The 27,056-nt window shown below is 39.2% G+C and overlaps 1 protein-coding gene across 4 annotated transcripts in view; it reads right to left on the bottom strand.

Moving 5' to 3' along the window:
• The window catches only part of Tbc1d8-9 (TBC1 domain family member 8/9), a 419,649-nt gene that overhangs the window by 266,703 nt on the left and 125,890 nt on the right, over nucleotides 1-27,056 (bottom strand). For all 4 annotated transcript variants that reach the window (XM_067142224.2, XM_067142225.2, XM_067142226.2 and 1 more), the window contains exon 6: nucleotides 24,544-24,620. In XM_067142224.2, coding sequence (XP_066998325.2) covers nucleotides 24,544-24,620 — 77 coding nt within the window. The remainder of the gene's footprint in view (nucleotides 1-24,543; nucleotides 24,621-27,056) is intronic.

The following is a 27,056-nucleotide window of genomic DNA, read 5'->3' as shown; positions in this document are numbered from 1 at the left end:
TCCTTCTCTGTACACCACGCCTTCTCATATCATCACCAGCACCATCATCATTGTTTTCTTCAGTATAAACATTGTCAAAATGCTTAGAGACGTTATGCAGCACAAAGCAACAGATGTTAATGCGTGAACTTTTCTGTTGAGAGACTCTGACTTTGTTTGCTAGTAGAGGTAAACGTCTCTTCAGGTGACCAAAACATCTTTCAATAATTACTCTGTTTTGAGCATGCATACGATTGTAATTTTCTTCTTGTGGATTTTGACGGTTTCGGTAAGGAGTTAGCAGCCAAGGTACAAGCCCGTAACCTGAATCACCCAACAGTATTGCAGCTCCTGTGCGCTCTCGCAATCCTTCATGCACACGTGAATTCTTAAATATGTGACTGTCCTGAACAGAACCAGGCCAGCTAGCAGCAACACTTGTAAAAAGTTCGCTTGAATTGTACGTTGCTTGTAAATTGATAGAAGCAAAATTTTTGCGGTTGATATATTCATCACCGTGCAGTCGTGGCTTTAAAATTGGTACATCTATACAGTCAAGAGCACCGATCACACAAGGAAAGTTAAGGCGTTGCTGCCATGCGCCTCTAGCTACGTACGTGGTTTGAAAAGTTATCGGAATGTACTAGGATTAAGTATCTTACCTCGGTGGAACTGCTTTTATTTTTCAACATAGTCTCCCTGTAGACTAATACATTTGGTCCAGCGATGTTCCAATGCCTTGATCCCATCTCGAAAACAAGATTCCTCTAGGCCTGCAAAATACCTCTCCAATTTGGCTGTCAGTTCTTCCCTTGTAGAAAATCTCCGTCAATGAGGAAAATTTTCAGCTTGGGGAATAGATGAAAGTCTGATGGTGCCAAATCAGGTGAATAAGCTGGATGTGGCAACAATTCGTACCCCAGTTCATGAAGTTTTGCCATGGCAATAACACTTGTGTGCAGCGGAGCGTTGTCCTGATGAAAGATGACTTTTTTCCTTGCCAAACCAGGCCTTGTTTTGCGTATCTTTTCTTGTAGTTGGTCTAGGAGGTTTGCATAGTATTGCCCCGTAATTGTTTGGCCAATAGGAAGATAATCTATCAGCAGAATGCCTTTTGCATCCCAGAAAACTGAGGCCATGACCTTTCCAACCGAACGCACTGCCTTTGCTTTCTTTGGTGGTGGTGAATCAGCATGTTTCCACTGCTTTGACTGCTGTTTTGTCTCTGGGGTATAGTAGTGGACCCAAGTTTCATTTGTAGTCACAAACCAGCGCAAAAAATCTTGTTGGTTGCACTGAAAACGGGCCAGACTTTGTTCGGACATTTCCAATCTGGTGCGTTTATTGTCCAATGTCAAGATCCGCAGCACCCTTCTTGCGGATAATTTTTTCATACCCAATTCTTCGGTTAAAATATAATATACCCGTTCAGAAGACATCCCTACAGCTTCAGCAATCTCCTGCACTTTCAGTCGACGATCCTCCATGACCATTTTATGCACTTTTGCGATAAATTCTGGGGTCGTAACACTTTTTGGCCGTCCACTACGCGGATCATCATCCAAGCTCTCCCGACCAAATTTAAACTCGCTGGTCCACTTGGCAACTGTTGAAAATGAAGGAGCAGAGTCCCCCAGTGTGTTCTGAAAGTCGGCATGAATTTCCTTTGCATTTATACCTTTCTTTACAAAGTATTCAATCACTGCTCGAATCTCAGTTTTTTCCATTGTCACAAATCACTACGCGGGAACAACAACAAAGAGTCATCACTACCGCACTCCTGCAGCTAGAGCACTGATGCGCCACGTGTTCACTCACAAAGGATGTGTGATTATTGCGCAGGAACCTCGTTGCTCTACTGACATCTAGCGGTGATTCCGAGAACTTTTCAAACCGTCCTCGTATTTTGATTTCTTGTGGCTGTGACGGAAATTTTATCCAGTGATGTGCTTTTTGCAAAATTTTCTCGCTGATGAAATCAATGGCTCTACTAAACAGTACTTTGATGAACTTCCGTATCTTCTCCTATCCCAACTTGGAAACCCGGATTGCCAACAAAACGAAGAAATATCTGCATTCGTTCCTTCGATGTTAACGCACCACCACGCGTCTCGTCATTTTCTCCCAAGAAAGAGGTCGAAATTGATTCAACATTTTCTTTGTTAAATCTATACGAATGTTTATATACACGTTCATCACTATGGGTTCGTACAGTTTCCTACATCGGATATTCACAATTTGCGCCATTAAATCAACCAGAAGGCAACACTAAGTCGTCAGAGAACAAACTTCAAGCTAAATGAGACTGGCTTGGTAAATCTTAAGCAGATGGTTGCATAGTACTAGCACGTGCTAGGTTTTATTCATGTAGAATTCAGCATTTGCTAGCAAGTAAATACCAGTAAGTAAAGCAACTGCTAGATTATTTTATTCATACTTATTCCAGCATATGCTTACAAAGGAGAAGCAAAAGCATTTGCTAGACTTCATGCATGCGTCCCATTGTTCTCTTCTCGTATTTATCAGTATTTGTTTAACTTTTCTTCAGATTAGCATGCTAATAAATTAGTATAAATGATAAGTTGGATTTGTTATTTATGTAGGATAGGACAAGATATGTAGAGTTAAGGTCACACATTCATTTGCGTTGAGGTTTATTGCTACTCAATGTCGATTGGAGACGTCCACCAAGAGGAATATGATTTACTGAGCGATACCTAGAGGACTGGAAGGCGATCTTTCTCAGATTCTACGATAAATAAGTAGATTAGTGCCGAGATAAAATTCTTCCTGAGATGCTACCGGGATTATCTTCATTCCGACTTAGACGCAGGTGGGGTAGAATATGTACCGTTGAGTTTAGCGTGTCAAGGGATGGAGAAAGTCCGTATATAATGTTTGATAGCAAGGTCGTGGTTCCAACTAATTAAGTCAGTAAGCATGTCATGTAAATTCAGTGCTGATTGTGAATAAGAAGATAAAACAGTGTGTTATGTGTTATGGAAGTGGTATGCTATACGTGTATTGATGTGGTCAAATTTTAGTGTCTATTTCTTGCACTGTCATCGTGTTATCTGTTGTGAAGAATATTGAGGTGGTTAAGTTTGAAAGTTTTTTTTTTTTTTTGCGTCGCACCGACACAGATAGGTCTTATGGCGACGATTGGACAGGGAGGGGCTAGGAGTGGGAAGGAAGTGGCCGTGGCCTTAATTAAGGTACAGCCCCAGCATTTGCCTGGTGTGAAAATGGGAAACCACGGAAAACCATCTTCAGGGCTGCCAACAGTGGGGTTCGAACCCACTATCTCCCGAATACTGGATACTGGCCGCACTTAAGCGACTGCAGCTATCGAGCTCGGTGAAAGTATATTTTAATGGACTGTGTGTCATTTCACAAAAGAATATAACCTAGCCGGTATATCCTCATGCCCTTTTCAGTTCAAGTCATCAGGTTAGGTAAGCAAGTCAAGATATCGTCAGCCTATGACTCCACCCTGGATAAGAATTTATTCTCATGCTTGTTTCATATTGTGTATCATCAAGTAGACTGGCCACCCATCAGTTTTTCTTTTATTAGTTGTGTTCCATAACCTTGTATTACTTAATTGTAAATGTTTTGGGGAGTTCAGAAAGCTGTAGATGCCACTTGGGTGCTACAGCAGTTTAGTTTTCATAATAATAATACATTTTTTAAATTTTTTTTTTTTTACGGGGAAGAGTGGGAAATCCTTCATGAGACACTTGTGAGGGTCCGCACTCCATAAGCGTGTGAGATTCCTACTCACTAAAACCCACACACCCTTTTCCCACGATGTATATCTCCGCCACGGAACCGCTCTCACATTACTTCAGGGTGGTGTCATGCCAATTTCTCAGGTTTCTTCTTCCTTTATTTCTCCTTACTGCCATTCATGAGCATTCATATCCCTCTTTTTCTGATGCAGGATGCCTTCTACATATACTGCTACCTGATCCCAAGATTCTTGGTTTCATAGCATCACCAGCACAATAGTTTCTGGCGTCAACTCTCCTTGCTCAGTATGTAAACATCTTCTCTGAGTTGACCAATGATAGCATACCAAAAATGTGTGAAATACATCATCTACATCATTGCAATAAATACACACCGAGTGGTTCGCTCTACCCACACTATATAGAAATTTCTGGAAGTATCCATGACCCGTCAATAGTTGCGTAATGTAAAAGTTAACCTCACCATGAGTTCGGGCAACCCAATCAGCTAGACGTGGTATCAGCTGCAGCAGCAGTAATAACAACAACAATAATAATAATAATAACAATAATAATTGTACCGGGAAGTACACCCCTACGCCGCATTTTTAAATCTTGTGCCAATAAAACCTCCTCTACAGGAGGAACTCTGAACTTAAAACTGGACCAACTTGTAAATTTTCTCAGAAGATGTCACTACCGTAATTTTTTTAATGGTGAAGTTTCCTGAACTGTGTGAAATTCTACTTGTTTTTGTTTCCCATTCATCAAGAAGTTTGGACATTCTCTCATAGAGGTCACTACAAAAACTATGATCATGCACCCTGGTGCGAAGTGAAAGAACCTTTCAGAAGTAATTTTGTTTTCATAAGTTTTTCCTTTACTAAATTTCGTTCATTCATTTTTGGGTTGGCAATATTTATCTTTTCTTTCCGCCTGTTTTGAATTTAACCAATCAAGAATTTCTGTAATTAATTTCCTACCAATCACAGGCTTCTTCGATTTGGCGTGTAACTTTAAGCTACCCAATAAAATTGAGTGGGTGTGGCTGTTTTATTCATGAAAGGTCTCAAATTTTCCCCGAGGGTTTATACACTGCTGATTTTCACATCTCTTGGCCATTTAATAAACGTCTATCTAGTGTGTGGATGTGAAGCAGGAGGCGGGTGGCGCCTCTCATCAGGCAGCAGGTCTTCAGCAAGGTAATGGCCGTTTAACATCTTATTTCTTTGCTAGCTCAGCAGTTTAACCCGCAGGAAAGGTCTAAAACTTTAATATGTAACCTTTTTCTCTAAAATGTAAGTTCTGCCGGCTTATGTAAAAACTTATAAAATCTGTAACTGTAATTCGGTGATAGAGAGTGATTTACCCTCTCGAGCTCCACTTCATTTTGGTTTTGAGGTGACTACGTTTTGGTAACTGATTTTCTTCCCTTCCTTAATGTTTTAAATTTCTTTCTTAGACGGGTCACCTCCATAGCTTGGGAATAGCCCCTGTTTCATCGGTTTAGTGCCTGTTAGGTTTTAAGAAGCTGCAAAGAGGAGTGCAAGTATTCGCCTCCTTTCATTTTGTGCTTGGGCCATTTATTTAACTGTTATTTCTTTTACACGAAGGCCCTGTAGGTTGGGTACAAGATACCCCTGTTTCATTTTTGTAAATTGTGCCTGCATGGCAAGTTATTGTAAGGTCTGATATTGCCTCGAATAGGCTTGAAAAACTGAGTGTGTGTCAGCTCTTTTCTAGTATTGTAAAAGTGCCCCTAGGAGGCTTGACATGGTAAATTATGGAGCTGGTGCTCCATGTTTTAGGGGATTTCTGCTCTTTGAACAAATCATTGTTTGGTAATGCTGAGCCAGAAGCTCAAACTTGTAAAACTAGGGGCTTGTAGCCCAAAAGTCTTATAATTCTGAAATCTTGGATCCTTCCTAGTCTTGTTTCTTCACCTAGTCAAAAGTTGTTAGATTTTTGTTGTTATTAATTGTTAAAACTCAGAAAATATAACCTTTGTTAAAGTTTTAAATTAACTTTGATTTGGTAGTTAGACCTATTCACCCCAGCACCTTCTTTCACCTCTGCTGATCCACCAAACCAAGATAATAATAATAATAATAATAATAATAATAATAATAATAATAATAATAATAATAATAATAATAATAATAATAATAATTGATTTATGAGAATTACGCTGTGTAATGCAGGTTTAAAAGTGAGCGTTATCACTTTGTCTAAGTAAGCTTGTGATGACATTGTAGAGCTTGTGTTTGGTTGGTGCCAGCACAAATATAAAGAGATAATGTACAAGATGTACTATACTCTTACATTAACGTATGCATCAGAGGGCAGTGAGATGAAGTTCCTGAGGAGACAAGGAGAGACAGAGTAAGAAATATTGAGATCAGAAAAGAGACAGGGGTAGAAAAACTGACATGGTTAAGACATGTTATGAGGATGGAGGAGGGAAGGATACCAAAACAAGTGTTGGAGGCAAAGAGGGCAAGAGGAAGGCCCAGAGCAAGATGGACAGCCTCCGTCAAGAACAGTATAAGAAAAACAAGACTGGACTGGAATACAATTACTGAAGAGGAGTGGTGGAAGGAGAGACAGGAGCTGGACAAGGGGAAATGAAGATGAAGATGGGTTTTGTCCTTAGTTTTTGCATTCCAGAGGCAGCCATTAATAATCAAATTATTCACGTGCATGCCTATTTGGTGACAAAAAAAAATTGTGCGTGACCATTAACAATGGTGGACATTACATGTAACTAATCTCATGATTAGATCCGTATTGAATTTGCTATAATATGCTTTCAATATTGTGATTCTTTATTCCACCTTTTCAATACAATTGGTTTTATGTTGTTAGATCATAATGCTACAACACTCTTTTACAGGGACATGTTTCACTTGAATTTCAAGCATCCTCAGCCTATACAATCACCTCAAGGTTAAGACCTGTCGTATTTGATTTGTTACAAGATATTAGAATCATTCCGTATTGACGGTTTTCACTTTACAATGGCGAAAAATGAAAGTATCCTCCAAATCAATACATCATATATTCCATCATTAGACGGAGTAAACAAGATCAGACATGTTTCGGCTCGTTTGAGCCATCTTCGGTGAAAAAAAAAAAAAAAAAATTAGGGGGGTTGGAATAATTTACATAATATGATTTGAAAAAATGCTAAAAAAAACTTAATGAAAGCGCAAATGAAAAAACAAACAAAAGAGAGCCTATACGGAAACAAAATTAGCACAAATATACAATATTTACATCAATATGCAGAGCAAAAAACAACTTATTGTGACAAAATTCAGTGAAACGGGTGTTAATTTGAAATAATAATAGATACTAAAAACTGCGTTAACCTAAGAAACAAGGGAATGAGAAAACAAATGATGTAGATGGAAATGAATAATAGTAGCACATGGTGAGGTTGTGGACCTCATAGTTTACAAACTATTGGTTTATAAAAATCACAAAACAGTTTGAAATCGCTGTCAAAATCATCTTAGTGGAAACCCATCACCTCAAATTGGTCAGGAGGAGAGCGGGAGCAAACATTTTGAGAGAAACCAAGCCTGAATTAACCTGCAGGCGAAAAGCCTGTGATAAGGAGAAAAAAACACCATGAAATTTAAGGCTTTAGAAATAGCAGCATTCTCAATATTTTCTCAATCTAGCGGTCCCTTTCTTCATTATTGTTTCATAATGTTGGCTGGTGTTTTGCCTTATTATAGAGGGGTCGGAAGAGCCGCATATAAAAATATGAGAAGCTGTGTTAGGTGGAAGACAGATGCATAGTAAATTGTAGTAATCTAGTGGAAACCGTCAATGAAGTTCTAATGGTGTGCAGTAGGTGGTGTCCTCTCTAGTGGCCTGGCTTTCTCAAAAGCCAACATTATGAAACAATAATGAAGAAAGGGACCGCTAGATTGAGAAAATATTGAGAATGCTGCTATTTCTAAAGCCTTAAATTTCATGGTGTTTTTTTCTCCTTATCACAGGCTTTTCGCCTGCAGGTTAATTCAGGCTTGGTTTCTCTCAAAATGTTTGCTCCCGCTCTCCTCCTGACCAATTTGAGGTGATGGGTTTCCACTAAGATGATTTTGACAGCGATTTCAAACTGTTTTGTGATTTTTATAAACCAATAGTTTGTAAACTATGAGGTCCACAACCTCACCATGTGCTACTATTATTCATTTCCATCTACATCATTTGTTTTCTCATTCTCTTGTTTCTTAGGTTAACGCAGTTTTTAGTATCTATTATTATTTCAAATTAACACCCGTTTCACTGAATTTTGTCACAATAAGTTGTTTTTTGCTCTGCATATTGATGTAAATATTGTATATGTGTGCTAATTTTGTTTCCGTATAGGCTCTCTTTTGTTTGTTTTTTCATTTGCGCTTTCATTAAGTTTTTTAGCATTTTTTCAAATCATATTATGTAAATTATTCCAACCCCCCTAATTTTTTTTTTTTTCACTGAAGATGGCTCAAACGAGCCGAAACATGTCTGATCTTGTTTACTCCGTCTAATGACGGAATATATGATGTATTGATTTGGAGGATACTTTCATTTTTCGCCATTGTAAAGTATTTGATTTGCTTTGACAAATTTGTGCTTAATTATAATTCTAAAATTAAGTAATAAAATATATAAACATAGGAATTTATGAACACATTAATAGTTTAACAATATGAATGACTATACTAAAATTGGGATAACAGTTAATTCTAAAGATATTGACGTCCAAAACACAGTTCTTCAAATGTTGAAAATTTGGCTAAAATTGTTTTCTCAGAGTTCTAGTTTATTAAAAATAATTGCAATTTGACTTCTATGTTAAAATTTGAGTCGTAATTTTAATTAAAACTTATTGGTGTCTGAAGATTAAAATCTTGGATACGTTGGAGTTTAGCTTCAAGTTTTAATTTTGAGGCTTGCTACTGTAATATAATAGTTTTGAACTGTAAAATGTTGAATTAGTTAGTTTCATCGAACTAGTCTTGTTTTTACGATCAGATTTTCCGTCGGTAGTAGTTTGTATTTATGAGGGTTTTAGTCAAAAAGGACATCAATCCAAAATCTTGAGGAGTTGATTTGTTTCTTTCATAATATTTGAATGATGGTGATTCCCTCTGACTGCTACTACAAAACCATGAGATGATTATATAGGCTGAGGATGCTTGAAATTCAAGAGAAACATGTCCATATAAAATAGTGTTACAGCATTATGATCTGAGAACATAAAACCAATTGTATTGAAAAGGTGGAATAAAAAATCACAATACTGTAAGCATATTGGTGGACATGTCGAATGAAGTAAGAATTCCTGACTGCTGTTGATTTTATTCTGCATAACGTATTTGCTGTCACTAGACATCAGTAGTTGCTGAACCCAGAATTGTTTCCAGCCCCTCTTTACAAGCAGCTATTGTGTGTGGCCACCTTCCTGTACATTTTCTGAAACACATACCAACAAAGTCATGAATGTTGCTCGTTTCTTTTTTTAAAACCCGACTAAAATATCTGATAACTTTGCTTGGTTGTGATTTTTAGCATTCTTGTTTGTACAGTTGCTGTTTTGCCGCTTTTATACATTTGTAATTTAGCATTTTGAAGAAAAACATTGAATTTGAGTTAATTCTGATGTAATGTCTCTTGGTAATATTAATTTTGAAATTAAAATTATATTACACACAGTACCCAAGAAAAGTTTAAGACCACCAGCAAAGCCCAGTTAATGAACTCCTATCCCTACATTTCTGGTACGAATACAACATTTTTGGCTTATTTATATTGATATACAACTTATGAAAAATGACCGTTGAAATATCAAATAAAATTTGAGCTATAATTTTTTTAATATTTCTGGAGCCTCACTTCTGAGTGTAAAGGCTTTACTAAACTACAGCAGGTATTATAGCTAAATACCTATACAACAGAGTGTATATTTCCATAAAGATGAAAGTATCACAGGGTCGTTTTTATGCATTTTTCACGACACTCGCTTCCCAGTTCATGTATTACCCCCGTGCAAGTTCAGTGACAGTAACTCATTCAAAAAATTTCTCAAGCATTTCTAAATACAGTAGAAGTCTGTTATACCGAGAATTCATAACGGCAAAAAATATACTCACTATAACGGATTGTTGTTGTATCCAATTTTTTGTAAAGTCTGGAAAAAACCCATACGCATTAGAATTGGTATTAAACACCAATCAGTTCGTTCAAAACTTGCGTTATCACGGATGATATCAACACTACAGCTTGCTTGTTTGTTATTTTTTGAAATTCGATACTACGTGAAAGTGAATGTTTAATTTTATTCTGAAAAAATTACTGTATCACTCCAGAGGCCCCTGTGGCAAATGTTTCAGTTTTCTTCTTCAAACAGCATCACCTAACCTAACCGTATACGTATCATGAAAACGTATTTCAAGCGCACGCAGAGAAATGATAACCACCTCGCTACAAATTTACATGGGAACAGCCTTTCCAAAATTTAACTAGACGCAAGAAAATATAAACTATCCTCTGAATCAGTGATGTGCTCTGCCATACCTTGAGGTGCATCCCATTCTTACTCAATTTCAGCACATAACATTAAAAATTAAGCGATTGTTTACATCAGCCTTTATGTCTAACAAGTTAGCAACTGCTATCAGCCACATTATTTACACATTTATTAGGAAAACGTGTCATCCTCTTTCATTTTGAATTTTCTTTTAGAGGACAGGAATCGACAGGCATTACCAACTGACTCTGAGATTGCCTTCAAATGTCGAGGAGAGAGCTCGCAAGTGTACACAGTGAGAAAACAATATGGTACCCAAGATGACCGATCGCATTTTGTGGCAAATGTTTCAGTTTTCTTATTCAAACAGCGTCACCTAACCTAACTTAACCGTACTATATGTATCCTGAAAACATATTCCAAGCACCAGTAGAGAAATGATAACATTCTCGCTATAAATTTACATGGGAATAGCCTCCCCAAAAGTTAACCAGATGCGAAAGTATATAAACTAACCTCTGAAATCAGAGATGCACTCTGCCATATCTTGAGGTGTATCGCATTCTTACTTAATTTCAGTGTAGATTATTAAAATTAAGCGATCGTTTACTTCGTCTTAACGAGTTAGCAACTGCTATCGACCACATTGTTTACATATTTGTTACGAAAACATGTTCCCTTCTTTCACTTCTTATTTTCTTTACGAAACAGCAGTTGACTATGACATCGCCTTCAAATGTTGACAAGAGAGCTACAGTTCACATAGCGAGAAAACTATACCGTACCAAAGATGATCGATCGCATTTTGTGGCAAACGTTTCAGTTTTCTTATTCAAACAGCGTCACCTAACCTAATTAACCACACGAAGGTGGTTTGAAAAGTCCGTGCAAAGTCCGAGAGATGGCACCATCGGCGCGTATCGAGTTCATGTTTAGTTAATAGCATCTCTTGAATGAATGCACACCAAGTTTCAGCCATGTTGGTCTATTTCTTTGTGTTTGGCATTCGTGTGAATCAAGGAAGTAGAGTGATTTTCAAGAAATGGACCTAAAATAATTTTGTGTGGTGATTAAACATTAATTTATGAAAGGCAAAACGCCTCAGGAGACTAAAGAGAAGCTTGATAAACATTATGGTGACTTTGGACCTTCGATTAGAACAGTTTATAAGAGGTTTCAAAATTTTCGGACTGGCCATATGGGCACAAGTGACGCTGAACGTTCTGGACGGCCTGTGGAGGCTATGAATCCAGAAATCATTGATCAAATCCATGATATGCTGATGGATGACAGAAGAGTTAAGGTCCGTGAGATTGCTAGTGCTGTGGGCATCTCGACTTAATGGGTACATAATATTTTGCATAAACATTTGGACATGAGAAAGCTATCCGCAAGATGGGTGCCGCGATTGCTCACGCTTGACCAAAAACGGAAGCGTGTGAAGTGTTGCGAGGATGGTTTGCAGCAGTTCCAGAAGAATCCGGAGGACTTTAAGCATCGTTTTGTCACTGTGGATGAAACATGGATACATTACTATACTCCTGAGACCAAACAACAATATAAACAATGGGTTACCAAGGGGGGAATCTGCACAAAAAAATGCGAAGACCATTCCTTTGGCCGGAAAGGTTATGGCGACTGTCTTTTGGGATTGGCAAGGGATCGACTATCTGGAAAAGGGTAAAACTATTACAGGTGCATATTATTCATCGTTATTGGACCGTCTGAAAACCAAGTTGCAAGAAAAACGCCCGCGATTGGCCCACAAGAAAGTCCTTTTCCATCACGACAACGCACCAGCGCACACCTCAGCAGTTGTGGTCAAGAAAATTAATGGAAATAGGATTCCAACTCATTTCACATCCCCCCCTATTCTCCAGTCTTGGCTCCCTCGGACTACTATTTGTTCCCCAATTTGAAGAAATGGTAAGCGGGACAAAGATTTTATTCAAACGAGGAGGTGATTGCAAACACTAATGGATATTTTGCAGACTTGGACAAATCCTATTATTCGGAAGGGATCAACAAATTAGAACATCATTGGACGAAGTGTATAAGCCTAAAAGGGGACTATGTCGAAAAATAAAAAAGGTTTACCCCAAACACGTAAGTAGTTTTTATTTTTGCAAGGACTTTTCAAACGCCCCTCATCTATATGTATCATGATAACCTTCCCACTATAAATTTAAATGATAATAGCCTTTCCAAAATTTAACCATACACGAAAAATATAAAACTAACCTGTGAAATCAATGCTGCACTCTGCCGTTCCTTGAGGCATATCCCATTCTTACTTACTTGCAGTATTTGGCATTAAAATTAAGCAATCGTTTACTTCAGCTTTTATTTTGAAAACATAACAACTGCAATCGAACACATTATTTACGCATTTATTATGAAAATGTTTTCCTCTTTCTTTTCCATTTTTCTTTACGAAACAGCAGTCGACAGGTATCACTAACCGACTCCGACATCGCCTTCAAACGTAAGAGAGGTAACATAAAGGGTCCACCTTTTAAATACAAATAAATGTTATAATGGTTAAGTTACAACAAATTTACTTGGAACTAGTTTCGACACTATTTAGCGTCATCTTCAGCCAAAATGTGAGAAACGGGCATAGGTGAATACATACAAACAAATACATTACACAAAATGTTACAGCATTATGAATAAATAAGAGTAAAAAGAGACATAAAATAGTGAATTACAAGTCTGGAACTTGTCACTCATCAAAACAGTCCATGAAGGGTGAATCAAAACTGTGCGAACACAAGTTAGGACTCAACAAACACAATCCCTTAAAAAACATACAACACACCAAAACCCCGCGGAAGTTTGAGATGAACTTGGCAGTCAACGTCGACGAGAAAGCTCGCTAGTGGACATAGCGATGAAACAAAACCAAAAATGATCGAACGCATGCAATATAATCGCTGGTTGCATAAATGTTGGTAACGGAAAAAATCACGCACGCTTAATCTCTCATAATTACTGATGCATCAGTAATAGGGCTCTCACTCCAAGCGAAGGATAATACACAGTTTAATATAGGAATTATGAAGGGACAGACAAAACCTGTCGTTATAACGGAGTTCTCGATATATGCCGTACTCGTTATAGCGGACTTCTACTTATAGTGTTAGTTTTTATTATTCTAATGCAAAATTTCGAAAAGAATATCCCCAGAAGAAAAGACCCTATGATACCTTCATCTTTCGACTGTCATGCCAGTATACAGTCCATCGGATAGTTATTTAGAGAAAAAAATCCAAAAAACCAAAGCAGCCATATGCCTTCTGCAGGTTAGTGAACAGGACGGTCTTTACACCCCAAAAGTGGGGTATTTTTACAGGTTCTCAAAATGCTTGAAAAAATTATCTCTCTTAAACTACATTCAATATATCAACAGTTGTGTATATCAACAAAAGTTTGGAATAACATGGATACGACTATGTGCATTCTTGCAGTCAACCGTTTAGTAGTTTTACAATTAATATTTAACTAATTAAGCATATTTCCCTCTGAATAAAAGATTTTGAGGGCCGATGACCTTCGATGTTAGGCCCCTTTAAACAACAAGCAAGCGAAAGATTTTGAACAATATATACCGAACAAGCAAAACAAAAGGCATCTTATGAAATGAAGTTCACTTTGAAACTCTCTTCATCACACGGTGACTACTTCACATACGGACAAGTTCTTCCACCCTGCGTTTCATGCTTCAAATGAGGTCATCAAGTTTGACTTGGGACAAACACTCCTCTCCTCTATTACATCTTCAGAAAGTTTCTGAAGATTGTTCGGTGGGTTTGGACGCTCGAAAGTGACCACATTCAGCATGTCCCATGCATGCTCGATTGCATTCATGTCTGGGGGACTGTGCAGGTCAATCCATTCGAGAGATGTTGCGCCTTTGGAGACACCACAACACAGTCCCATGATGGTGAGCTTTTGTATTGTCATCTGCTGGGATGAAATGATCGCCGAATGCAGGTCAGAAGGGGCACGCAAATTGTTTTAGCACCTCTTGAATGAGTGCCCCTGGATGGGACTGAGAGGGGTCCACCAGAACATAACTCTTCCGCTTGCATATGGATGAACTTCCTAGACTGCCTATAAATATTGATGACGTTGTCCAGAGATTCTCCATACTCTTGTATGTCGGGTGTCAGGTCTCAAACCAATTCTGGACTCATCGGAAAACATGACATTACCCCACACTGAAATGGTCCAGTGTTGATAAGCAAGAGCCCAGAACCTTCTGATACGTTCTGTTGGTTCAGTGCAAAGCTTCTCATAGGCCTTCTGGCCTGATGACCAACCTCATGCAAACCCCTCTTACTCTGGAGAGCCCAGGCAGCGAGCCGACACTTGGAGATATCAAAACAGTCTTTCGGTACTTTGTCAACACCTGAGATAGTCTACTTTGAGTGACATCTTGCTGTGCATGGCCTGCCAAAAGTAAAACCACTATCTGAATGCTGTCAAACGTTTGTATTCGTTGCTGCAAGGCTGAACACAAACTGACAGTATTTGGTAATATGGAAAAACAGCACTCAGGGTATCAAGTAGCGAATATTTAAGAATAACTTAAATATTACATTTAAGCAGTCCAATTATTCAATACATATATAATTTATTAACACTAGAACGGTCGATCTTTCCTCATACCTATAACGGCCGCAGGATCTAGCATCCATGATCTGGGAACCATATGAATGTTCAATAATTTATTTTAAAACAACATAGGCCTAGTTAAACATTGGGATGTATTGTATTCAGATCAATCCATTGTTAAATATCAGTAATTGTTCGTATTCTCTCACTTATAGTAGGTAACAAATTTTTTTTTGCTAGTGGCTTCACGTCGCACCAACACAGATAGGTCTTATGACGACGGTGAGATAGGAAAGTTAAGGTACAGCCCCAGCAATTGCCTGGTGTGAAAACGGGAAACCACGGGAAACCATCTTCAGGGCTGCCAACAGTTGGATTTGAACCCACTATCTCCCGGATGCAAGCTCACAGCCGTGCGCATCTAACCGCACGGCCAACTCGCCCAGTAGTAGATAACAATAAAGTATTTTGGCAGACTTGCTATTGAATGCCTTTAAGAAAACTCATGATAAAAATAACAGTCTCTATTTGTTTACAAGCCTATTCAGACACTTGACAAGCAATTTATACAAGTGATTACCTTACAGGAACATTTTCCAGAAAATACTTTATTGCAAGAACGCGTGTCAGAGGTTTTGTTCTGTTTACAATTGGAGTTCACTTGACATTGTCGTCGCTTACGACTGGCACATTGGACCCGAGTCTGAGGCTCAGGCTGAAGTGTAGGGAGTTCAATCAACCGGGATCTTGTCTTCAGAAAATCTGATCTTAGTTCTTGTATTACTTCAAGAATATAATCATGTCAAGAGATTCTCTGTCCCGTAACTTCCTTGTAGACTATCCATGAATTTATTGCTGCTAGGTCAAGTACGCCATAAAAGACAAGTACAGGCCACCTTTGGCATCCAGCCCTAGTGGTGTATTTACGTGTCATTTGATCAGCTACATCCACACCATACTTAGTTCCCTTATAAAATTTAGTAGTACTAGGGAGCTTCTTGTTATCTTCACTGACTTGAATGCTCGGGTGTAGAGTGCTTAGCAGAAGCACATTCTTGTTCACTTTTCCTTGATATACTCTGAGAGTAGTGTGATCTTCCTTCTGAAGTACGACAGTCTTGTACAGATTCATACGTAGTGCTTTGATTCACTCCAGGATTTCCTTCCTCACTCGATTAATTGTTCCAACAATACTAGTCTTCTTCTATTTCAGTCTCTTGGCCAACTTTACCGATGTAAAGAAGTTATCAGTGGTCACATTACATCCTTTCATGAGGTATGGGTCCATACGTTTCATGACAACATTTTCAGGCAGTAACTCATTGGCAGGTCGCATTTCATTTTTCCCAAGGTGAGGAAACCCATTGCACACATACTTAGAATCAACGTCTACCAGTAGCCAGAATTTTATGCCTGGCTTGTTGGCCATGTACTGTAAGAACCTGCACCGAGCTTTGCTGTGCCATTCGCTCCTGGTTTATAGCACGCACAACAATTCTCAATAAATCTATTCCAAATACCAGAGCCAAAGCAAATTTATCTGTCTGCAAACGAGTGGATCTAGTTTACGGAGATCAAAGTGCAAATACCTTAGAATTTCTTTGGACTTGTTCTTTGCCATAGTGTTAGGGAAAACAGGGGACCCCATAAAGAAGACCACATATGATCTACGGCTAGGCTAATAAGTCTATAAGCTCCACAGGCATATAACAAAGCAATAAAAGCATCTAATTCTTCCAAAGAAATAGGCCAATTATTATCCATTGTCTGTCTACGAGCTTCGGTCTCTGTGCAAATCTTTATATGTTTCAACATGGATGTGTCAACGAATAAACGCCAGGCACTAACCTTGCTATTAGTCTCTATGTTCCGCTTAGTGTGAGAAGTAGGCCCTGCTGCCTCTTTCAGTACATTCTGAGCAGCCATCCTTCCAGGGGGGGGGTTCCCACTACAAGTGCTCCCCTGGTGCAAATGAAGGAGACTTTACCAGTTCATGACCTCTCCCACCTCACCCCCTTCCTCTTTGAACAGGTTGCCCGCTGCTAACAGACCATCCTCTGGTGCAAGATTGATCACGGCTGGTTGAAGGAGGTACTGCGTCTATTGTAGGTACGAAGTCCACTGTGTGCTAGCCGAATCACTATCACTATCCGACATATTACCACACTGTTGTTGTATAAAATCCTCATCATCACTCACTGCGTCTATATCTGATAATGTATCTTCGTCATCTGATTCGTCTTCTCCCAGATTTTCATGTTCTGTTAATAATTGAACAGGAGTAAGTTTTTGCCGGCAAGCCATTATTAACACACTATACTACACAAGGAACAGGCACTAACTCGTCCACTCGCGACCACAGCTAGAGCCATAATATTTAGTTACATCATACGCCCCTATAGCGCCACTTGTAAATATATCACAGGAAGCAAGCAGTGAGCAGAATCGACCTCTACGTATCAAGGAAGTGAAGCGGTCAAAATGAACGTTTACGGCCTTCCTAGGTATAACGGACAATATCAGTGTTCTCTTATCATCTACGGATGTAATTTTTGGCTTGAATGTACATAACCTAAAAGATTAAAAGTCACAAAAGCACAACGTCGTGCATAAAAAAGTATGAGCGTGGGAATACCTGGAAATTGGCTAATGGACAAAATGACCGCTCTGGCCGTTCTAGTCTTAAATCTAGTACATGTTTCTTTCCCTAAGGGCCATCAGTTAGAATAAATCACACAATTGGCTATATCAGATACAAGAATTACCTTAATAGATTTGTAAGACAAATTAAAATACACTTTTATACTCAAGAACATATAAAATATTTGCAAACTTTGATAAAGTTTCAAGTCATATAGTCAATAAATTGATGTAAATTGTTCATTAAAATTCTTGATGCCAAAGTTTGTGAAAAATAACATCTGTATTCGTAAAATCATAAGATGGACATTGGTGAGAGTAAAAAAAATTTGATTTAAAATATTCCTTAATAAAGAATCCTTAAGATCTTTGATAGAAATTCCTTTATTGCATTTACGAATGAACGCTTCCGGATTCCAAGTCAACACGGAGCCAAAGCAGTGAAATTAGTTGTAGAATTGAATAAAGTTCAGTCTGAAATTAAAACAACACTAACTATAAGTGAAGAGAGATGGAAGATTAAATAATATATATGATCTAAATAGCGTTACTCACTGCCTTGTTATTGGCCCTGATGTGTGGAAGAGGTATGTGTCTATCTGAATTCAACAAGTAGTAGCTTCGTTGAGCGGGGAAGGTGGAAGAGAAGTGGGAGGACGTATTCTCGGCAGAGGAACGACCTGAGTGTCACTAAGCGTGTGAAATGTTAAAGTTTGACGTTTCTTTTTACTTACATCAATTCCATCTTACGATTTTACAAATACAAATGTTAGTTTCCACAAACTTTGGCATCAACAATTTAAATTAACAATTCACATCAATTTTATTGACAATATGGCTTGAAACTTTAAGAAAGTTTGCAAATATTTTATTTTATATATCCTTGAGTATTGACTGATTGATGTTTGTTGTTTAAAGGGGCCTAACATCGAGGTCATCGGCCTCTATGATACGAAATGAAGTGAAATGAAATGATAGCTTAAAAGTCCAAAATCCTCCATTGACCAGAATTCAAAGCACGAGGACGAAGAATGAATGGATGGACGGACGGATATGAATTTAAAACGATCAGTGGATCCGACCCACAGCGCCTCACATGCACAGAAGCTGGCACAAAATAATAGTATTACTGACCAAGGGACTGGTTCTAAATCGAAACGGGTCCAAATTTCAGGTCATCAGTAGAACCATGCTATTCCACACATTATGGTTCTATTCACAGGTAGTGTAATGCGAACATGTAACACAGACTATGGTGTTTCGCACATTGCGGTGATATTTACAAGCAACGCAAACCTATGGCGTTCCTCACATAACTGGACTAACCACAGGGACCCGTACTATCCCGTGCAAGTCCTCACACAGAGGGAATTGAGCATAGGTAAGGCAGAACCATGGTGTCGCTCATATAGGGGTAAGAATCACAGGTACTGTAGGACCCACCTCCTGATTCACACACTGTCGCTACTAATCACAAACCTATTGCGTACCTAACACAGTGGTACTACGCGCAAGTAAATGCAACCCATGGTGTTCCCTGTGTGACGGTACTAATTACAAGGAATTTCATGGTTCCAATTGGATCATCCCTTGGTAGCCACTTTTAGTCACCCCTTACGACAGGCAGGGTATACCGTGGGTGAATTCTTTGTCTGCCTCCCCCACCAACAGGGGGGGGGGCGTGTTTGGTCCGTGAGAGGTATTTTATTTCCCTCAAGTACACCGGCAACCCGGTTAGGACCCCCCTATCCGCCACCTGGGACGCGCCATGTGGGAGTATAACCTCTCCCCCTGCTCCGCCAGCCTAGCAGGTTCGTGGTCCATGAGTATAAAACTGTATTATAATTTGTGTTACCAATCTATTAATGTAATTCTTGTATCTGATATAGCCCACTGCGTGATTTATTCTAGCTGGTGATGTCCCTTATTGAAAGAAACATGTATTACATACATACATACATACATACATACATACATTACATTACATACATACATACATACATAAATAATCAATATAGACTGTTATGCATTTCAGCGTTCAGTCTGCAAGCCTCTGTGAATTTACTAAACGTCGCCACAATCCTCTATTTGAAACTAGTGCTGTGGCCTCATTTAGTTCAATACTGCTTATCTTCAAATCATTAGAAACTGAGTCTAACCATCGTTGTCTTGGTCTACTTCTACTTCTCTTACCCTCAATAACAGAGTCTATTATTCTCCTTACAACGACAACTTGCTTTATGTCGCACCGACACAGATAGGTCTTACAGCAATGATGGGACAGGAAAGGGCTAGGAGTAGGAAGAAAGAGGCTGTGGCCTTAATTAAGGTACAGCACCAGCATTTGCCTGGTGTGAAAATGGGAAAACACGGAAAACCATCTTCACGGCTGCTGACAGCAGGGCTCAAACCCACTATCTCCCGAATACTGGATACGGGCCGCACTTAAACGACTGCAGCTATCGAGCTCAGTCATTATTCTCCTAGGCAACCTATCCTCCTACATTCGCCTCACATGACCCCACCACCGAAGCCGGTTTATCTGTACAGCTTCATCCATCGAGTTAATTCCTAAATTAGCCTTTATCTCCTCATTCCGAGTACCCTCCTGTCGTTGTTCCCACCTGTTTGTACCAGCAATCATTCTCGCTACTTTCATGTCTTTTACTTCTAACTTATGAATAAGATATCCTGAGTCCACCCAGCTTTCGCTCCCGTAAAGCAAAGTTGGTCTGAAAACAGACCGATGTAAAGATAGTTTCGTCTGGGAGCTGACTACCTTCTTACAAAATACTGTTTATCGCAACTGCGAGCTCACTGCATTAGCTTTACTACACCTTGATTCAATCTCACTTACTATATTACCATCCTGGGAGAACACACAACCTAAATACTTGATATTATCGACCTGTTCTAGCTTTGTATCACCAATCTGACATTCAATTCTGTTGAATTTCTAACCTACTGACATCAATTTAGCCTTCGAAAGGCTAATTTGTTTTTGCTAGTTGCTTTACATCGCACCGACACAGATAGGTTTTATGGCAACGATGGGACAGGGAAGGGCTACGAGTGGGAAGGAAGCGGCCGTAGCCTTAATTAAGGTACAGCCCCAGCATTTACCTGGTGTGAAAATGGGAAACCACGGAAAACCATTTTCAGAGCTGCCGACAGTGGGGTTCGAACCTACTATCTCCCGAATACTGGATACTGGACGCACTTAAACGACTGCAGCTATCGAGCTCGGTAAAGGCTAATTTTCATACCATACTCACTGCACCCTTTTTTCAAGTTCCAAGATATTAGACTGCAGGCTTTCGGCACAATCTGCCATTAAGACCAAGTCGCCAGCATAGGCCAGACTGCTTACTACATTTCACCTAACTGAATCCCTCCCTGCCATTTTATACCTTTCAGCAGATGATCCATGTAAACTACTAACAACAAAGTGTCCAACCTCTGTAAGTACCCTGAACCAAGAACTCATTCTACCATCAATTCACACTGAAGCCCAATTGCCTTTGATTGATTTTAATAATCTACCTTTAATTCCAAAGTCCCCCAGTATGGCGAAAATCTTTTCCCTCTCTACCCTGTCATATGCTTTCTCTAGATCTACGAAACATAAACACAACTGCCTATTCCTCTCGTAGCATTTTTCAAGCGTAATTACACCAACATCATTTTCCTCCTCCCCACGAGTTTGGTTGTTCGCAACACCACCAGGAAGATTCCCTTTTACGTTGAGAAGATGTTCAAAATATTCCCTCCACCTCTCCAGTGATCCCCTGGACTGTCTTATGAGTTCACCTGAATTATGCAAAACACTGTTCATTTCTTTTTTCACTCCCCTCCTAAGATTCTTTATTACTGTCCAGAAAGTTTTCCCTGCTGCTTGACCTAGCCTTTCCAGGTTATTACCAAAATCTTCCCACGACTTCTTTTGGATTCAACAACTATTTGTTTCACTCTGTTTCTTTCATCTTCGTACAAATCCCTGTCTGCCTCAGCCCTTGTTTGGAGCCATTTCTGATAAGTATTCGTTTACGTTTACAAGCTGCTCTCACTTCATCATTCCACCAAGATGATCGCCTTTTCCCATCTTTACACACAGTTGTTCCTAGGCATTCCCTTGCTGTTTCTACTACAGCATCCCTGTATGCCACCCATTCACTTTCTATATCCTGAACCTGCTTACTGTCTACTGTTCGAAACTTCTCACTAATCATATCCATGTACTTCTGTCTAATTTCCTCGTCCTGGAGATTTTCTACCCTTATTCATTTGCAGACAGATTTAACTTTCTCAACCATAGGCCTAGAGATACTTAGTTCACTGCAGATAGTGGTCTGTAGCATCGAAAAATCCCTGGAAAACTCGTACATTCCTAACAGATTTCCTGAATTCAAAGTTGGTTAAGATATAGTCTATTATGGATCTGGTACCCCTAGCCTCCCATGTGTAGCGGTGAATAGCCTTATGCTTGAGGAATATATTCATAACAGCTAAACCCATACTAGCACAGAAGTCCAGCAAACGCTTCCCATTCCCATTAGCTTCCATATCTTCCCCACATTTACCAATCACCCTTTCGTATCCTTCAGTTCTATTTCCAACTCTTGCATTGAAATCGCCCATTAGCACTACCCTGTCCTTGCTGTTGACCCTGACCACGATGTCACTCAATGCTTCATAAAACTTGTCAACTTCATCCTCATCTGCACCCTCACATGGTGAATACACGGACACAATTCTTGTCCTAATTCCTCCCACTGACAAATCTACCCACATCATTCACTCATTTATGTGCCTAACAGAAACTATGTTGCATGCAATGGTATTCCTGATAAACAGCCCTACCCCATACTCTGCCCTTCCCTTTCTAACACCCGTCAAGTACACTTTATAATCTCCTATCTCTTCCTCGATATCTCCCCTTACCCGAATATCACTTACACCTAGCACATCCAGATGCATCCTCTTTGCTGACTCAGCCAGTTCTACTTTCTTTCTTCCATAAGCCCCATTAATATTAATATTGATAGCTCCCCCATCGAATTCCATTTCTTTCGCGAAGTTGTTTCCACGGAGTCCCTCACCTAGCAAATGGGAGGTTTGCTTAAAATATTCTGAGCTCAGTAAATTCATGAAGCAGGATGTTACACTACTTACACCTAGTCCAAGTGAGGATGTCTCCTCTATCGGGTTAGGGACCGCTGGATTGTATAGCCCTAGCCGCCTGAGCACAAGGAGGGCCACGACTCAGAATATGTCCGAGATGCCCACTCCCATTCCATAGCAACTGGTATCCCGACACTCAGGACCACTTACTAGGCCACTCAGCCGTTACCCATGGTTCACGAACTAGGACATGACTACAGTAACCCACACCATGAATTTAATAAATGTATATATGTATTGAATAGGCAGACTGCTTAAATGTAATGTTTAAGTTATTCTTAAATATTCACTACTTGATTTTATAGTCAATATGGGTTTTTATCATAAATGAATCTGTTAAAGCTTGTTACATGCACTCAGGGCCAGTTCACATGACTAGTATACGAGTAGAAAGCATGCCTGCAGTAAACACTGTAGAATTTCAGGATTGAGATAATCTAATGAATAACGTACCTATGTCAACACGGCAAGGAATATCTCAGAATACTTACTATAGCAGTATTCGTACAATAAATGCAAGACCAAGAGATCATTAACTGATTTTCGCTGGTGGTCTGTACTGTAGAACGAATAATAAAATAAAAATATAATTGTACATTTCTTTTAAACTGATATAGGCTAAAACATCCTGTAGAAAAATTAAACAAATTCATAGTGAAGCAAAATCAGAATACTAAACAGGAAAATAAACAAAATTAACCGAAGTCATAGTCATGAATCAGTGACTCTGTCGAAAGAAATCACAGAACATACATAAACGTTTGGTATGTCATTTGTGTTCCCGTCACTTACAATTACACTATGTTTACTGCCATACCTAGAACCTTGGTAGGATTCCAAATACACTGCAGAGCTGCTTTTGCACACTCTGGGTATTTGAGCCTTTACAACCACCAGTATTTGCAGGAACTCCTTGGTTGAAGCTTCCAGAACAAAAATATAAACCATAAATAAAGTTTGATTTGGAAAGGAATGTTGGTTTTGCATAGTACCAATTTTGCATTTTGAGTATATTTTGCATTTTGTTGTGTTTTGAAAACACGTTAAAAAGTGGTTTACAAGTCCTTAAAAAATGGACATTCATAAGTACAAGCCTTTATAAGTACTCCGTGTAATATCACTATTGTGAAAAACCACTACCCCAACTTACAGCCAACCGAAAAGCATCCAAAGGCACTTTGTAAAATCTATTTTTATTATTGACAAATTACTGAAATTTTCAGTATACACAATATGCAAATTTTATCACCAAACCTAAACAAGAAAAAACTGTACGATAAGTAATTATCACTATACTTCTGGTGCACTATTTCTTTCCACATTTCCAGGCTCAATGCTTGTGAACTGAATATTTATTTGTTACATTTTTTACATTTCACTGATTCATACACTTCATATGCATTGATGGGATAAGACAGGGCTAGGACTGATGTAACAACGGGAAACCATCTTCAGGGCTGTAAACAATGGGATTCCAACCCACTATTTCCCGAATGCAAGCTCATGGCTATGCAGCCCCGCCCAGCTGTGATAGAACTGAAATGACTGCACGACTTCAATGGGAGGATCAGCACATGCACGAAGTAATAAAGTTCAGACGGGGTCACATATCAAAACAACGTAACAAAAAACACAGAAAATACTGCTACTTCCCACAATTTTAGGGAAACGTACGCAAATAAGTATGCGTCAAGCATAATAAATACACTGAATAGGCATAGCAGAGCAATAGAGGTGAATAGTACAGACATATGAAGAAGAACAACTACAACATAACATAAAGAAGAAACAAGCATCATCCCACTTAATGAGGGCAGCGCCTTTCACTGCTCTTTGAATGGTCCACAGACCCAGGAGTTTACTTACTGTTTCATAGCCAGATTTGTCAGCTGCTCCATGAGAGAAAATGTTTCTGATTTGTGAAGGAACATGGAGAAATGATACTGGAAAGAAACAAGATTATATAAATAAGCATTCACAGTGAATACATTATATATTAAAAAAACACCCTAACTTCATACTAAGCACTAAGGAGTGGAAAATACTTGTATGAGGGCAAAAAGAATACAAATGTCTAGCTTCCTGGCTGAATGACCAGTGTTGTGGCCTTCCCATCAGAGGCCCAGATTTGGGAGTTAATTCCTCCAGCTTGGGGACTGGGTGTTTCTGTCCATCTCAATACACATACAACACACAAGAGTAAATACATCTGTCCACAAAGGCTTGGTGTAAATATAGCCCAAATACATGAAACTGAGGAGAAGAAGAAGACAAACTATTCTACAGACTTCAGCAGAAAGAAGACAAGTGTTTTCATACATACTGAAGAGCTCTACATCACAAGGAACTAAAATCTAACTGCAGAGCTTCATACAGAAATATTCTTAAATAAATTATGAACAATTTTTCCGAACAATACAGACTCATCCTGAACCATGTACACTTGACTGCACATTTCCACAAGTCTCATAAGTAAATAAAGGAAATCAAACATAATATCGAACTTAATTCTTTCCTCTCAAACAACTTCCGGATGTTACCAATTATCTACTCATATTTTCTTCAACTTATTCCAGGGTTCAACACTACAAAAATCAAAATCTTGTGAATAAAACCATTATATACATCAATGCACACACGAAAGTCTCTTCATTGACAATCATAAAATAAAGAATCTGATTTAGACATGCTTCATGTGTCTTTGCTGATTCAGCAGACTGACTGTTGCATTCTTCTGTTGGTACATAAGAAAACTACTTACACTGCCCCTTGCCCTCAGTGATAACAACTATATGCTGCAGTGCAACTTGTTTGTCAATCAGCTTCCCGTGTAATCCTAGACCTGCAGTGTCTAGTGTGGGTAAGAACTCGAATATCATGGATCACGACATCGTGCGTGCTCAGCTATTGCTGATTTGTTTGGCTGGTTGAAGGAATATTTCATTTGTGTTCCTTAGTACAGGTACCAATGGACCAACATGTTTGGCCAATGTATACGTTGCTGCAAGTACAGAAAATTTTGTACACTCCAGGGTGTAACAGTGGGGAAAAGTCATCCTTGGTTTTACCTAAACTGTGAGCAATTTGAGTAATGGTGCCAAACACGGGTTTCAGGACCTTGGCAAATACATAGAAATTGTAACAATTTCAACAGGGACACTGGACATCAATTAAGCAATATGTGGTTGCCAGCCATAAGTAGTTCTCGTCCCTGTCCTTTCACTATTGTTATTTCGTTTCGCTGTTTTCCAAATTCATATGTTCATCATCACCAGATGTTTCATTCCAGGCTTGAGATAATGTCACACTTTCATACATTATACCGCCCAATCCTCCCGGACTGGCTCTGATGGTACCGTCAGCTGCTAGTGCTGTGCCAGCGTACGTAACAATTCCCATTACTATCCTTCACTATTGGAGAAATCTTTCTTGTGAACACTCAAGACTTTCTTCTGAAGACACGGAGCAAAGTTCAACTTATTCTGTTGACACGGCACAAGCCCAAAAAGCCTACATCACGTCTACAATAACGGGCCATGAAAGCCTCAGCAGTTACGAATACATTCTTCAAGCATAAGGTTATTCACCGCTACACAAGGAAAGGTAGGGGAACGAGATCCATAACAGACTATATCTTAACCGACTTCAAAATCAAGAAATCCGTTGGGGATGTACGGATTTTCCAGGGATTTTTTTTTATGATCTGTAGTGAACTAAGTATCTCTAGGCCTAGGACAAAAAAAGTAAAATCTGTCTGCAAACGAACAAGGGGAGAAAATCCCCAGGACAAGGAATTTTTTTTTTTTGCTAGTGGCTTTACGACGCACCAACAACGACGTCGTCTTATGGCGACGATAGGATATGAAAAGCGTACGAGTTGGAAGGAAGCGGCCATGGCCTTAATTAAGGTACAGCCCCAGCATTTTCCTGGTATGAAAATAGGGAAACCACGAAAAACAATATTCAGGGCTGCTAACAGTGGGATTCGAACCCACTATCTCCCGGGTGCAAGCTCAAAACTGCGTGCCCCTAACCACATGGCCAACTCGCCCGGTGACAAGAAAATTAGACAGAAGTACATGGATATAATTAGTGAGAAGTGCTCAAGAGTGCATAATAAGCAGGTTCAGGATATAGAAAGAGAATGGGTGGCATACAGGAATGGTGTTGTAGAAACAGCAATGGAATGGCTAGGAACAACTGTGCGTAAAAATGAGAAAAAGTGAACATCTTAGTGGAATGATGAAGTGAGAGCAGCTTGTAAACGTAAAAAAGGGCTTATCAGAAATGGCTCCAAACAAGGGATGATGCAGACAAGGAATTGTATGTAGATGAAAGAAACACAGCAAAACACAGCTGTTGAATCCAAAAAGCAGTCG

This window comes from Anabrus simplex, chromosome 2, assembly GCF_040414725.1.
Source record: "Anabrus simplex isolate iqAnaSimp1 chromosome 2, ASM4041472v1, whole genome shotgun sequence".
NCBI classification, from domain to species: domain Eukaryota; kingdom Metazoa; phylum Arthropoda; class Insecta; order Orthoptera; family Tettigoniidae; genus Anabrus; species Anabrus simplex.
Note: the sequence above shows the minus strand (reverse complement) of the source record. Positions and strands in the feature narration are given on the sequence as shown.